Genomic DNA, 15,215 nt, shown 5'->3' on the forward strand with positions numbered 1-15,215 from the left:
AAACACTCAGAATATGCACTCCACATAGAGACATCATATAGCTGGTGATTGGGCCTATAATACCATCAGTATGGATTAAATGATTTTTTTGAAGGCTATTGCAAACTTTGCCATCTGGTATATACTGTTTTCTTGGGACTCTATTTTCTAAATTAAAAAAAAAATGGATTACAATTGTGCTTTTGTTATGCTCTTCATGATGAAATTGAGTTGGATGGAAATGTTTTTATTTTCTTCCTTGACTTTTTTTTCCAGGAACTGTACAGATTCCAAAGCCTTTACCATGTTATTTAATTGGCTTATTACTCAATATCCAATGATGAAAAAAATATTTTTACATTGTTTAGAATATCAATCGGAGTATCAGAAGGGATGGGAGGGTCTTAAATGGTAAAAATTACATAAACCAATGTTTTTTAAAGAGCACACATTATTTCATAAAAATAAGGCTTATGCCACATCAAATTTGCAGTCTTTGTTGAAATATAAAATTATGTTCTATTCTTTAAAAAAAAGAAATAAAGATCTTGAAATTTGCTCAAACTTATTAGAAAATACTCTATTGTCTAAAACAGCCAGAGAGATATATATAAAGGATGAGATAGCGATTATGTCATAGTCTGTGTGAATGTAATTTCCTTCCATCCAAAAACAAGTAACTTGCTCTGTGATTAACATAACATGAGAAAATGTGTGTTGCCAAATCCTCCTCCTTCCAACTCACTCTCCTTACTCCAATCTCTTCTCAAACATACACAATGGAAATTGACAAGTACACTTCCTCTCCTCTATGCTTCTTTTTTTAATTCCCAAATATGAAATTTGATTAAATAAATTTTGCTTAAAAAGAAAATGAGCAAACCATTGCAATGATCCCATCTACATGAAATGCAAGAAAATAAAATACAGTTTCTTTTGCAAAGTATAATTAAAGGATGAAGCCAGGAACTTTTTCCCACTGCTCCATCACTTGCACTGTCAGCCATGTTAACATCACCATTTGTAGCACTGTGTCCTGTCTTTGTTCTCCTGCTGTGCACAGATGTGATGGCAAAGATTACTAGCCATCAGAGATCCTCTAAGAAAGAGCGAATTCCACATTGTAGGAAGAGCTATTAATATTTTAAGCACTGTCAACCCTTCAGGGGTTGAGGTATTACATCACTATTTATACAATAAAATTTGTTACTGAGTGGAAGGTTTTGAGGGTTTTAGCAGCCTGATAATTAAGTAGGAGATATAATTATATTAATGCAATTACTATGCATTAATAGGTGGACTTTTAAATATTTCTGATAGTGTCTGATCCAAAAATTACTTGATTAACTAATTTGTCTCCTAAGAAATATGTCTATGTAGGTCAGGATGAGATCATTTGGGAAAAAAAAAATCTACTCATTTGAGAACTCTAAACCTCCAAAAAAAATCTCATTTAAGAGCTGGAGTCAAATTATATGGTCATTTTAGTTCTCAGAATTCAAAGCATAGATGGCTGGAATCATGTGTGTGATAATTCTAGGCTACTCTCAATAAATAATACATGTCATTTCTGCTTCACTGAGGCTGTCACTTACTACTCTAAATGACTTTCAATGCAGGGCCCAGCCTGCTCTCCCAGAGTGCACTTCAGCTCAATTCCAAACCTGAAGGGTCCTTCCAGTATCCAGCCAGCTACCATAGCAACCAGACCCTGGCCCTGGGTGAGACAGCCCCATCGCTCCCCGCCCGCAGCACACAAGCCCGAGGTGCTGGCCAGAGCTTCAGCCAGGTATGTGTGAGAATGGGGCCCTCTGCTGTATGGGTTGGTGGGCTCCAAGGGGACAGTCCTGGAGCAGAGCTGTGAGAAGGCCACCGGGACCCCTCCTGGCTTTCTGTGGCATGCCCCACAACTTCCTAAAGATACCTTTGGTGCTGTGACTGAAGGAAATGAATAATAAAATTCCTTTATGAAATAACACTGAGTTGTAAACATGTGTTCTTTAGGAATATCTGTGAGTTGCTCATGCTATATTTACACTGTATATATTTATCTGTATGGATATGTGAATGTGTGTCCTCACTCTTTCTGTGTCTATATGAGATATAAAGATCGCATACATTCTGCTTTTGTGTGTGCACCTGAAACAATTTTTATTCTCCTAAAAAAGCATGAAAATATTCTTTGGGGTGAATCATATAAAGAAACATAATGCCAATGCATAATCAAGTATGTAGAACTATTCAGGAATAGTTACACTTTGTCAAGTATTTTTTTTTAATGTGCCCTTAGTTGTTCCTTTAAGGTGTATATTTGTTCTTATAGTTTCAGTGCACAGATTCATTAGCTGCCATTCAAACCAGCTCCAGGTTAGTAAACATTAGAAGTAGCTACTAATCAGGTTAGTAGACATTAGAAGTAGCTACTAATTCACAAAAAGTGTAAATGTTGTGCTAGATCCTAGAGATGGTTGGGTGGATGGATGGATGGATGGATGGATGGATGGATGGATGGATGGATAGGTATATAGGTAGGTAGGTATTTTGTTTTGATAACTTTAGAGTTCAAGATATATTCTATCAACCTAGAAGATGTAATGTATTTTGTTTTAAGCTATTTTGAACTTATTTTCAGCAGCATAAGGCCCCTTTAATTCCCTTGATCTTGGAATGAAGAATCCACAGCTCCAAAAGCAATCCCTTCAGCTGGCTAATTGACTTCATCCTTTCTGCATTTATTGGGTGGTGCATATGCTATCTGACCCACCACTGGCTCCTATAACAACCAAACCTATCTTTGTCACCAGTTTATTGTCATTATTCCATCCATGTGTCTTTCCAACTAAACTGAAAGTTACTTGAGGACAGGACCATTTTCATCTTAATCAGCAGCTTCTAGCCATCCACAGGGCCCCCAAGAAATGTCTGCTGACAGAGAGGAGGCAGGGCGACTTAGAATGGCATAGTACAGTCACTATGAGATGCCTACTTTAGGAGACATGGATGTACATGAAGCAAAACCTGAAAAGTCTCAGTGCATTTCTATTATTAACTTGTTGCCCAGCAATATATTTAAAAACTGATTGTGTTCTTTAAGCAAAACCCTTGTCCATTGTTGCTTTGTAAGTTTTACCTGGTAATGCTGAGCTATAGAATTTGTGGATAAAAGGGAGTGGAAAATAAAAGATTTACTGAGAAGATAGGCCTGTCCCTTTTTCTTTATATGAGTAACCCCAAAGAATAATTTCATGCTTTTTTAGGAGAATAAAAAATTGTATTTAATTTTTTGAAATAAACAAGTGAGATACAGCCATTTTTAACCCTGATATCCAGCCATACTTCTAAGTGGAAGAAGCCACATTCAGAAATAAGGTACATTTTTATACTCAAATTAACCTATGACAGCTATGGACTTAGCTTTTACCAGTTCCTAGACATGTACCTAGAAAAACCATAAAGTTCTACTTTTCTCTTAAATATCTAAGACCCCTGTAATTTGAGTTGAAAACACTGAGTCAACTAAAAAAAATCTGTATTTTCATATAGATGAGCATCATGAAAATGGAAATCTCAATATAAAATGCAAAATAAGTTAACTTCAACTTACCCACCTGCCAGGTAAATGAGTAATGCCAATACCTTTGCCTCCAACTTACCACCTTTGTTATACCTAAACTGTGAGCATCCTGTAAACCTGTTCACACATACCTGAGCAAGAACTAGCTGCAAAATCAAAGCTTTCTTATAAAATTAACAGTTACCATTTATTGAGCACCCAGAAATAATCTGTTTTACATACATCCTCATTTTTAATCTCCCGAGAAGGGCTGTATTACCATTTACACTTTAGAGACTTGGAAACTCAAGCTCATCACATTTAAACAAGTTGTCATGCCCATTTTAAGGCAGAAACAATGAGAATAGGAACAGAATCTTGACTGAGTTGAAATCTGATCATTCTAGAGGAAAGTGTTTCATGGTGGTTTTTTAAATTTATTTATTTATTTATTTATTTATTAAATTGATTGGGGTGACATTGGTCAACATGAACATACAGGTTTTAGGTGTGGGTTTCTAATGTCACAAAATCTGTATATTGCACCATGTGCCCACCACCCAAAGTCTAGGCTTTAATATATATATATATATATTTTTTTTCAATCAAATGAATCTAGAGTTTGAACCTATTAAGAGGTGTATAAATGCGGACAAGCAATGTGGTGATGTATCTGTTTCCATGTTGTGGAAGTCCCTCCTTGTGAGAGTCTATTCTCTCTTCCACTAACTGCCATGGAGTAAAACAGTAGAAACTCTAAATTGACAAGATTGGGCCTCACAAATCAGAAAGTATACCTAAGTTGTAAAGATACCAGAGCACTGTATTTGAAGTCATCAGGGTTATAATTTGAAGGCATCTATAAATGTGAATGTTCAAGGGGATTAATTGGAGGCAAAGGTTATTGGCATTATTCATTTACCCGGCAGGTGAGTAGGATCTAATCTAAATACTAAAATCTAATTCACTTGATTCATAGGAGTGAGGCCATTGGTGACTATCTGAGTCCTGTTTATTTCAGCTAAGTGGTGGATGGCTATCAGTACCATGATTTACTAGTATTTTCAGCTTTAGTGGGCTGCAGTATGAGAGGTGTGTTTTATTGAATTATAGGACCTGTGACTTCAAAATTGTCAGAGAAATGCTGAACATGTAAGCCAATATTTTCACTCAGCAGTTAGCTTTATACCTTGAAAATAGGGAGGCCATATCCCATTCCAGTAAGGTCTTCTTCATAGGATTGTATTGGGAATCCCTTTATTCCAGTGGTTTTGCAGAGTCCTGTGACTCATTCTTTTCAATATTCTGATGGGTGTTAAAGCTCATTCCTTTGAATCTAGATTAATTTTCAGAGTATCCTGTAGTCATAAAGTCCCAAAAAGGGCTAGTAAATTTCAAATTATGGCAGTAGATGTCAGACCAATTTAATAAGGTCAATAATCAACAGAAAAACATTTCATTATTTGGTCTTGAAGAGAAGGTGTAATTCTAAAGCAAGTGATTTTTCAATTTCAGTGATTTTCTCTCATTCATAAACCACACTGCAATGCAATTTCAAAGCAATATCACAAATGTTCAATGATGCTAATTTCAATTTTTAAAAATCTAGTTTATTCAACATAATCATCGTTTTGGTTATCAACACTAGGCTCTATGCCAGGCCCTGGCAATATGTGCGCAGCCCACATTGCCCCATTGTATCAGTTTGAATAAAACTGGGTCACAAAAATTGTCATAAAATATTCGTTCTCTTGCATTTCCCTAACTAAAATCCTTGAAAGTCATTCTCCTTAGGCTCTAGGATGAGTTTGTGGGGCTTGGCTGGAGGAGAGAGAATATTATAATCTTCCCAAGAACCCCAAGGCCTTTCCCAGAAGTAATAGGAGTTTGTGTATATCTACTCCTCTCCTTTCTCTCAGCATTCTTCTCAGCTACCCTGCTCCAGCTTCTAACAGTCTGTAGGTTACCCCTCCATTTTTCCCTTCCTCCTCTAGGCCAACCTTGACCTTTGTATGGCTGTTTTGAGGTGCCTCCATCAAAATAGAACTAGTCTTTCCACTACATTTATGTGTCTCTTGGTTATTCTTTAAAGCATTCAGGGTGTTTATTGTGTGCCTGCTGTATGCCATGAGCTGATGTATCTGCTTGGGATGAAATAGTAAAAATATAGGACTCTGTCCTCCAAGAATTATTCTAGAATCAGTGGTAGGGACTCAGAAAATCGGCACAGTAAATAAGTCAATTGCATAGTTTTTTAGATGACAGTGATTCCTATAAGGAGGAAATGAATGCAGAATAGGATGAGTGGGACTCAAAGTGGAGGATGGGTGTGGCAGAGGAGGCCCTGTGGAGGTGACCTTTGGGCAAAGACATGAAAGAGAAGAGGGAGGGAGCCGGGGGACAGCAAATGCATGGCTCCTGGATGAGGTGGCCTGGCTTGCTGACAGGACAGCAAGGAGGTCAAGGTTGTTACAATGGGTACAAGAACGGTGAGGGGATGGGAGACCCAGTCAGCCATTGTGTGGAGCTTGTGTTTTATTCAGATTGAAATGAGGAGCAGGTAGAGAATGTTAAGCAGAGGCACCACATGGCCTGGCGTATATATTGAAAGCTTCATTCTGTCATATCACATATAATAATACCCTACAGCAAGTTGCATGTAAGCCTGTTTCTTCCCATCAGATTGCCTTGCTGCAGGAGCGGAAACTCACAAAGTTAATCTCCACATCCCAAGTAACTGGCTCAGGGTTCACCAAATGCGCATCAGGTCCCTCCAACTCCAGGCTTATTCTTTATAATCATACTGCGAAAGGCTGTGGGTGGTGAGACGTTAAGGGAGTTGGCTCTCCTCCAGGCTCGGTCTGCTTCCACTCACATACCATTTCCCATGGATTACATGAAATGCTGAATGTAAAATGTCTGCACAGAGCAGTCACTCTAAAAATGTTGGTTTCTCCCCATGTCCAAACGTAAAGCAGTCTCACCAAGCATTTCGCCTTTTAAGGAAACCAAATGTGCAAGATGTAAGAAAGTCTCACAGGAACCTAAAGATTTTAAAGCCACTTTCATGTTCCCCAGCAGAACTGAAGAAGTGTGTGCACAGGCATAATCCTAGGGAAACGCCTACTTGCTGCAGGGAGTTAAGAATTGTGCGATAGTTCTGGTAATAAAACTGAACAATAGGAGAGACTCTAGAAAAGCAATAAACTTTCAAGAAGCAAAATTGCCATTTCTTTTTGATCCGGCCTATTTAATGTTGCACTGACTTCTGTGTCTTAAAAGTTCTCATTGATACTATATCGTAATGATAAATATGCTGTGTGCTCACTTCTGCCAGAGGCTGGTGTGTTTGTTGAGTTTGGAACATTGCGGATGGTGCACTCTCACGTCAGGCAGTTGCTAAGGTCAAGGGGAGGGAGAACCCTGTGGACAGTGGCCTGGTGGACACAGAGACCCACAGAGTGCAAAGGATGAGCAAATCCTCAATAAACACCTCTATATTGATCGTATAATGACAGGAGTTATACAGAAAAACTAGTGTAACATCACTCCAGTTTTTGCTTAGTTATGATACAAGCTGTTTACTTGGAAAACACAAAGTCGCAGCAATATGTTTAGTGGACATTATGCAGCATTCAGAGGAGAAATGATATCACTTTGTATACTTTTCTTGGCATATTTTGGGGAAAGCAGCAGTTCATTTGCTTTTGAGAGTGTTCAGATGCCTACCTACTGGAAATGTTTTGTCATTGTTCTGCTTTAAAATCTTCTTCCTCCCTTTTCTCTTTCCAGAATAAATATATTTAATCTGACTTTAATAATTGAAAACGTTCTCATGGCAGGGAGAGCCATGTATGCATTCTATTATAACATTTCCTGTTCTTAGCAAATATTTGAGCTATTGAAGTCATACTAAATGAGCATCTTGCTGAAATAAAAGTTTTATGCAGTGTAGTTTTGCCAAAGCTCATGTTTTGTGGTTTTTTTTTTAGAAAGAGCTGCCATCAAGAAACCCTTCCTTATATATTCTCAGAGATGAAGTTTTATTTTTTCTTCTAAATGTTCTTTCCCCTGGCAGACCCTATTAATGACCATACAAAATACTTTCAGAATGTTCATTCCTAATTATCCTAATCATACTGTCATCAAAGGGAGGCCAGAGGGAAGGCAAACCACCCAGGATGCAAAAACCTACAGCACTCTGTTTCCTGGGAAATGGATCCACTGTCACCTCCATCCAGCTCCACTGACAGGGACAGTGTGGTTTGCAAGATCTCTCTCACCCACACTCTCCACCTCTTTCATAATTTCGGGACTGTCATGCAAAGAGAAAGCGTTTAGTATGGTCTCCCTTATTGTCTCCAAAATTATAGCTCTCCTGGTTCTTTGAAATGAGATGTTCTCACCAGAGAAAGGAATTCCTTCCAAGTGCTTTGTTTTTTTTTTTTGTTGTTTTTTTTTTCAGTTACTCAAGTTTACTTTGCTCTGGGCACGTTCAATGTTAGCAGGATGTCACTGCCTGGTAACCCCAGCCTTTCTTTCCTCATCTCAGCGGTAGTGACTCCAGGGACAGTCTGTGAACTATGTACAGAGCCTCCTTTTTATTTTGTTCCGTGTTTTTACCAAAACCAGCCCTCCTCAAGGGAATTGCTAGACAAGGTACTTGATGATTTTACTTGGCTATTTCTGAAATCAAATGTTTCTCACAGTATCAGGATTTTCTACCTTGGGAATTAGTTTAAAAAGTGGCACTTTCTGAAGACAATTTCAAAGGAGAAGTACAATTTGGGAAGCAATGCTAGTAGTGTTCAAGCACATTTATTTTATCCCAGGGAGTAGGTTCAAGGGCACAAAACTTAGGTAGGGATGTAGATTCATTTTAATTGCATCATATTACAGGACATTTCATCTGACACCTAAGGAAGACTGTTTACATAGTGGCGTTGCTGATTTCTTGTTTCCAAGTTGTGAGAGTAAATGTCTTTGCTCATATACAAGTGCAAGCCTAATGCCCTATGCAAACTCAGGCTAGAAAAGCTCAACAAATTCTCAGACGTTGCAATCAGCATATGTAGCTGATATTACTAAATCACACTACCAGTTTGTTTTGGTTTAGAGTGGATTTCTTCAAAGAGTATCCTGTTTTGGGGTATTTAAAAATTGTTCAGGCTTTTTAACTCATGGAAAGAAGTGTCTTCCGTCCTTATTCTTACTTTCTCACCGCCCTGTCACCACTTAACCCTCTCTTCACTCCCTCTAATACCCCGCCCCACTCCTTCCTCACCAAATCCATTGCCATGTTCCTGTGTTCTGGTTCTTCATGGCTCTTCCCTGGCCCTGACCCTGTGGCTCTGCCTTCCTTTGAAATGTGCTGGCTGGCTTTGCCTCTCTGGACACTGTTTTGCCAGGACTACTCTTCCCAGCAGGGACTTTAGTCACCACAACCAGAACTGCCTACAAAGGGAAGACTCCATGAATTATTAAGCTTGTGACCTGATAGTAATTCCCAAACATGACAAGTGATGAATACGGCCAAAGGGGAACACATTGCTTACCCCAAGTCACTAAGCTCCCCTCTGGGAAGCCAACCCTGTCACCGTGGGCCTGGCTGCCCAGCAATCTGGGCAAATACCCTTCTGACCCCAAGTTGGGGCCTGCCTGACAATTCCAGGAAGCCTGGCAGGTCTAAATGCATCTCTGTGCGGACTGCTGGTAAACCAGGGACCTGCTTTCTGAATGCGGTTTTCTTCATTGGCCCGGGTATACATGATTTGCAGTCAAGATTCCCTAGAATCCAGACTTTCAAGGCTCTTGTTGACTGGCTGCAAGCGGTGGTTTGGTTTGGTTTTCTCTGCCAAATCCCCCAAGGATGAGGATTACATGAGTTTTCAAGTTCAGAGAAAATTTTCCCCTATCATTCCTTGCCATCCCCACCCCCTTTACAAAAGATACAATGAGAAGGAATCTGGAAACAGCTCAGCTCTAGGTTGAGTCTGATGCCACATTCTGGTCCAAGAGCACCCTAATTTCAGGGGCTCAAACGCTCGGAAAAGAACAATGTCATCATTGTGAGGTAGATAGTATTCTGTACAAACAAAAATACAACAATGACAGATCAACAAAGTAATGTCAAGGTGAAATACTCCCTGTGAGAGGATTATAGGGAAACCTTCACCAATATCATCTCAGCTGTACATGGACTATAGTAGGCTCTGGTTTATTGACTTAATGGGCAAATTAGTGCATGGAACTTGAATGCTGTTATTTAATGGGAATAATATAAATATTGCCTAAATTTCCATTTCACTATTTTCCACTACACTTTGAAAATACATCTGCCCTTAAACACTTGTATAAAATAGTTATAAATGCACTCCATAGTCACACAGGAGCACTCAGTGTGCACATGTGAAACATGGAAACATATAATATAAAAACCACTACTGTAGTATATTCTAAATCTAATCCGTCTGAAACTTACACATAAACTATCATGCAGATGAAATATTTAATATGACAGAGCTTTATTGAGTTAAGTGTATTGCTCCTGTCTCATTAAAACACAATTCCTACATGTTTTAAATCTGAGGTGTAATCTACATAAGGCATTCATAGAAATTGGAAGTAATGTTTTTCATTTTTCTCTTAATGAAGTTCCCATAATAGGAAGCAAGAAAGGAATGACATTTAATGTTCACAAAACTCTGCCTGTCAGAGGCCATTCTGTCAGGGCATCTGCTGGCAATGTTCTACTTGTCAATTTCACATAGCTGCTCCCCCATTTTTGGAGGGGTGGGAATCACAAAGTAGCCCTTCAAAGTGCTGAAAATAAAAACACCACCAGGAACTGTTCCTGCCAAGAGCTCATGCTGTGATCCAGGACAGGTTTGGAGCCCAATCTTCTCCAAATCTATTGAAAATTTTTTACACCATCTTTTCTCTTCTAAAGGTCTCATCATCAATGAAAATAGTATTTTAATTCCCATTGCTAGTACATACACATTCCCAACTATCCTCAGGGATGAAGGGTGTGGTTGTCTTTTTTCATTTTTTAAGTGAAGTTTTGCAATTCTAACTTTAAAATTGGATTTACAGTTTAATGGTATTTACATACATTTAAGGTAGAATTGAGCTTCCACAACAGTAAAGTGGATGCAATTCTTTGTGTGTTGAAATGTGTTTATATTGTATTTAGTCCAATGAGCTAGGTAGTAATAGGCCAGTCTATGAATTGGGCAGTAGGCTTGAAGTGCAGCCTTTTGTATACCTAACTGGCTAAGAATTGCTAAATGAATTACACAATGGAACAAAAAAATAAACACAAGAATGAAAACAAGCTCCCAAAAGATTACTATTTTTGTTCAATTCATGTTAAAAACATGTTTCTTAGTTTAGCCAAAGAACCATTCTTAGACACTTTTTGCTCCATAGGCCATCCAATGGAGTGTAACACCCCTGGATTACATATTGTAAACTGCAGAAGGGCTGATACAACTGTGTGATCCAGTAAGGTAGCCACTGGCCACATTTGAGTACTTAAATTCAACTTAAATCACATAGTTCAGATCAAATATGTGTTAAAATCTAGTGCACATGTCAAGTGCCCAGTAGGCCACTGTGTCTGCTGGCTGTCATATCAGACGGTGAAGATTTTAAACATTTCCACCATAAACAATATCAATCTGAAAGAATATATAACATTTTAGTGGTTATATTTTTCTCTTCTCATGTAAAAAATTATTGGCTAAATTTCACCAATATCTTGCAATATTTAGAAATATTTTTGATTGGCTGCTACAGCCTGTCAAAATTTGTGGAGCTAGTGTGGCTGTTCTCAAAACTTCTGCAGATTTGCAGCTATTTAACAAACCTTATTAGACAATAGCATCCAGCATAGTTAGCATTCCTGAGACTCAAAGTTCCAACAAATTAAAAAAAAAAGTTCCAACAGATCAAAAGAAAAGTGTTTGCAAAATTTATTCAAGGTTTCTTTAGGATCTGTAGAATACTTTTTCATATTGGTATCGAATTCATGCACCAGTGGGGTCCCTCAGCCTGGCCTGCGGGATCCAGCCAAAACTGGTTCTCTGACATCTGGATTGCGAGAGGGCCCAGGCCAGGCCCAGGGACCCCACCATTGCACAATCAGGGCTGGGGAGGGATGTGGGAGGTTGGCCAGCTGGGGAGGGACTGCGGGAGGGCTCCAGGGTGTGCCCGGCCTGTCTTACTATCTCCCGATTGGCCAGACCCCAGCAGCAAGCTAACCTACCAGTTGCAGCATCTGCCCCCTGGTGGTCAGTGAACATCATAGTGAGTGGTTGAGTGGCCTTAGCATATCATTAGCATATTATGCTTTGATTGGTTGAATGGATGACCGGACACTTAGCATATTAGGCTTTTATTATGTAGGATTCTGGCTACTTGGTAATAGCACCATTAAGGTCTTCTAGGGTTATTATGAATATTGTATATCCAAGACATAAGAAAAAGTGTTTGTTGTGTTGTAAGCAAGGGGCTGTCCTCACACCCTCTGGAATTCTTTCTCCTTGTGCTCCTGTGAGAAGACTTCACAGAAATCGCTGCCTGGGGCTCTTCTGTCCCTTGCCAGCTGGGTGCTGTGCTGTTCAACATTGATCAGGTCCCAGGAGAGCTTCAGAAGAAAAGGAAGGCAGAAGCTGACTGCCTGCATCTTAGCAAGTGCTTCCCAGACCAGCAGCAGCTGCTAGAAATGCAGACACTCAGTCCCACTCCATCCCCTGCAACACAGTCTCTTCTAGCTCAGTGGCTTGCAGACTTTAGGGATCACCAAAATCCCTGTGATCCAGAGAACTTGTTAAAATGCACACCCTTGGGCCCCTCCTTCTGAGTTTCTGAGTCAGTAAAGAGGGAGTGATGCCAGTGCTGCTCTGGATGCTAGCTGTTGGAAAAGGACCACACTTGGAAAACCACTGCTCTAGGAATAACTCTTTCTCACATTCGGTTGCACATTGGAATCACCTGGTGAGCTTCCAAAAAGTCTGATGGGTAAGCCTCACCTCCAGAGACTCTGAGTTGAATGGCTAGTGTACAGCATGGATACTGAGACTTCTTCAAAAGCTTCCCTGGCGTTTATAACATGCAGCCAGGTTTGAGAAGCCCAGTCTGTACATTTCATGCTCAGAACTTCTACCAGGAGGAAAGCAAGAATTGGGTCTAAGCACCCCCATGACTCTGGATGCTGCTGGAATATATCTCGGGGGTTCAGGGTAAGCACAGCAGTTCTGCAGAGCTTCTCCACCTTCCTCTGGCCATTAAAGCCCTCATTGCCAAAGCCTCAAGACCAGCTTTACTAACAGGTTTTTCATTCATTCTGCAAACATTCGTGGCATCTCTGCTATGAATCAGTCTTTGCTCTAGTTTCTGGAGACACATCATTGAACAAATCATGGAGCTTACATTTACTTCCCACCGATGGTTAAACTCAAAATACGTGCTTTGTGGTGTGAGAGGAGCATCAGACTGAACAGAGGACTGGTAAATACAGATTTTATTCAGAAATAAACGATTGCATTAGAGGAAAGAGACCTCAGTCTAGACTGGGTTCAATTGCGAATATAACATTAAAATATGGGAATTTATAGCTGAAGACCAGGGCGGGGTCAGTGGGCAGAAAGTTACTAAGGAAACACCATGTGGAAGGGTTTCTGGTTAAAATGACCCAACAGGATGCTTGCTGAAGGCAGGCCTGGGTGCTGAGATGCCACCTGGGGACAGTGGTGAGTGAGGAACTTTGTCTGATATGGAGGGGGATGGGACATGGGGGAAGAGGAAGGGATTCTGTAGGATGCTTGCTAAAACTGTGCAATGTAGAGATGAGCACAGGGCCTCATTCAAAACAGAGGGGCTTGACTAGAGTTTGCTCAAGGAGAGAATCATTATCAGTGGAGAGAGAGAGAGAGAATTAGAGAGACAGAGAGACTTACACATACATACATATCAAATATGTATATTATCCTATCTAATAAAAGAGTAATATGCAAATTGACGGCCACTCCAAGACACAAGATGGCCACCCCCATGTGATCAAAGATGGCTGCCCCCATGTGGACACAAGATGGCCGCCACAAGGTGGTCTGAAGGGGAGGGCAGTTGTGGGCAGTTAGGGGTGACCAGGCCTGCAGTTGGGGGGGGGGGGACCCAGGCCTGCAGGGGAGGGCAGTTGGGGGTGGGGGTACCAGGCCTGCAGGGAGGGCAGTTGTGGACGATCAGGCCAGCAAGGAGGGCAGTTAGGGGTGATCGGGCCACCGGGGGGGGGCCTGTTGGGGGAGAACAGGCCAGCAGGGGAGGGCAGTTGGGGGGGGGGGGGCAGGCCTGCAGGGGAGGGCAGTTGGGTGGCACCAGGCCTGCAAGGGAGAGCAGTTAGGGGCAATCAGGCTGGCCGGGGAGCAGTTAGGCGTCGATCAGGCTGGCCGGGGAGTGGTTAGGGGGTGATCAGGCTGGCAGGCAGAAGCCGTTAGGGGCAATCAGGCAGAGGCAGGCAAGCAGTTGGGAGCCAGCAGTCCTGGATTGTGAGAGTGATATGCGACCACCCGTCCCAGATTGGAGAGGGTGCAGGCTGGGCTGAAGGACACCCCCCCCCATGCATGAATTTCATGCACCGGGCCTCTAGTATGTAAATAAATACACACATACACACCCCTCACATGGAGAATGTCTTTCAACAGTTTGATTACCTGTCTTTCCATGCAGCTCTTACTAGAGGATTTTGAGGTTGCTCAGTTAATTCCCTCAGCTTTCCGCAGGAGTCTGACATCACAGATAAAATTTGGAATGCTGTGGATGTGGGGATGGAAGAGCCCAGTCTGTTATTTGCCAGTTGCCATTCCAAAACGGGTGGAGAGGCATCATTGAAACTTTTAATGGGTAGCATCTGTTCAGTCTCTCTCTCACCCTTCCCTTCATCTCATCAGCTTCCTCCTCCCCACCCAATTCCCATCCCTAATTTCAAAGCCTTCCTTCCCAGCACCTCTCTTTCTGTGTGTACAATCCAACCAGACTTTTCACACCAGCCTTCTCTTGGAAACCTCTCTGCTCCTTGGGGAAGCCGGGATCATCTCAGACCTCCTGCCCAGAAGTGGTTGACAATGTAGTGTTTTCATTCGAATGCAAATTTGTCTCTGGATGAGATTCAAGGAAAGTGATTTCCCCTCCAACTGTCTCTGCCCCAGCCCTTGTGGTCTTTTGTGTTCTTGTATATAAAGGGGGACCACTGACTTTTCAATGTGAAGACACAGCTGCAGGGGGCTCTTAAAAGTGAGCTACAGAAAGAGAGAGATGCTGAAAGATTTGGAGCCCAGGATTAAAATCTAGAAAAGGGAGGCTTTCTTAGTCTTTTCATTTGCAATTGCTCTGATTCCTCTAGAAGTGTGGGTGTTTTTCATCACACTGAAAGACCAAGCGTATTCATTGCAAAATAATACTTTCCCCTCCTTTTAATTTTCTTATCCAAAAAGAATGCGCGCGCGAGACACTAGCACAGAATAAACTCTAGGAAGTATGCTCTCCTTGCTGTTCTCCAGATTAAGTATGCAGCTTGGCCAGTTTCGGAGGCAGAAACTGTACGCAGTGGAATGCCTGTGGGGGTGGAGGGAAAGATTTAATGCCCGAATTTCTCGTTAAAACTAGCAAATCATGATTGCCCTCA

General features: G+C 41.1%; 1 protein-coding gene across 7 annotated transcripts in view; it reads left to right on the forward strand.

Annotated features, from left to right (window-relative positions):
- The window catches only part of CTNND2 (catenin delta 2), an 804,920-nt gene that overhangs the window by 464,470 nt on the left and 325,235 nt on the right, over positions 1 to 15,215 (forward strand). For all 7 annotated transcript variants that reach the window (XM_080680431.1, XM_080680434.1, XM_080680433.1 and 4 more), the window contains one exon: positions 1,599 to 1,768. In XM_080680431.1, coding sequence (XP_080536557.1) covers positions 1,599 to 1,768 — 170 coding nt within the window. The remainder of the gene's footprint in view (positions 1 to 1,598; positions 1,769 to 15,215) is intronic.

This window comes from Plecotus auritus (assembly GCF_963455305.1).
Source record: "Plecotus auritus genome assembly, chromosome: 7".
NCBI lineage: Eukaryota > Metazoa > Chordata > Mammalia > Chiroptera > Vespertilionidae > Plecotus > Plecotus auritus.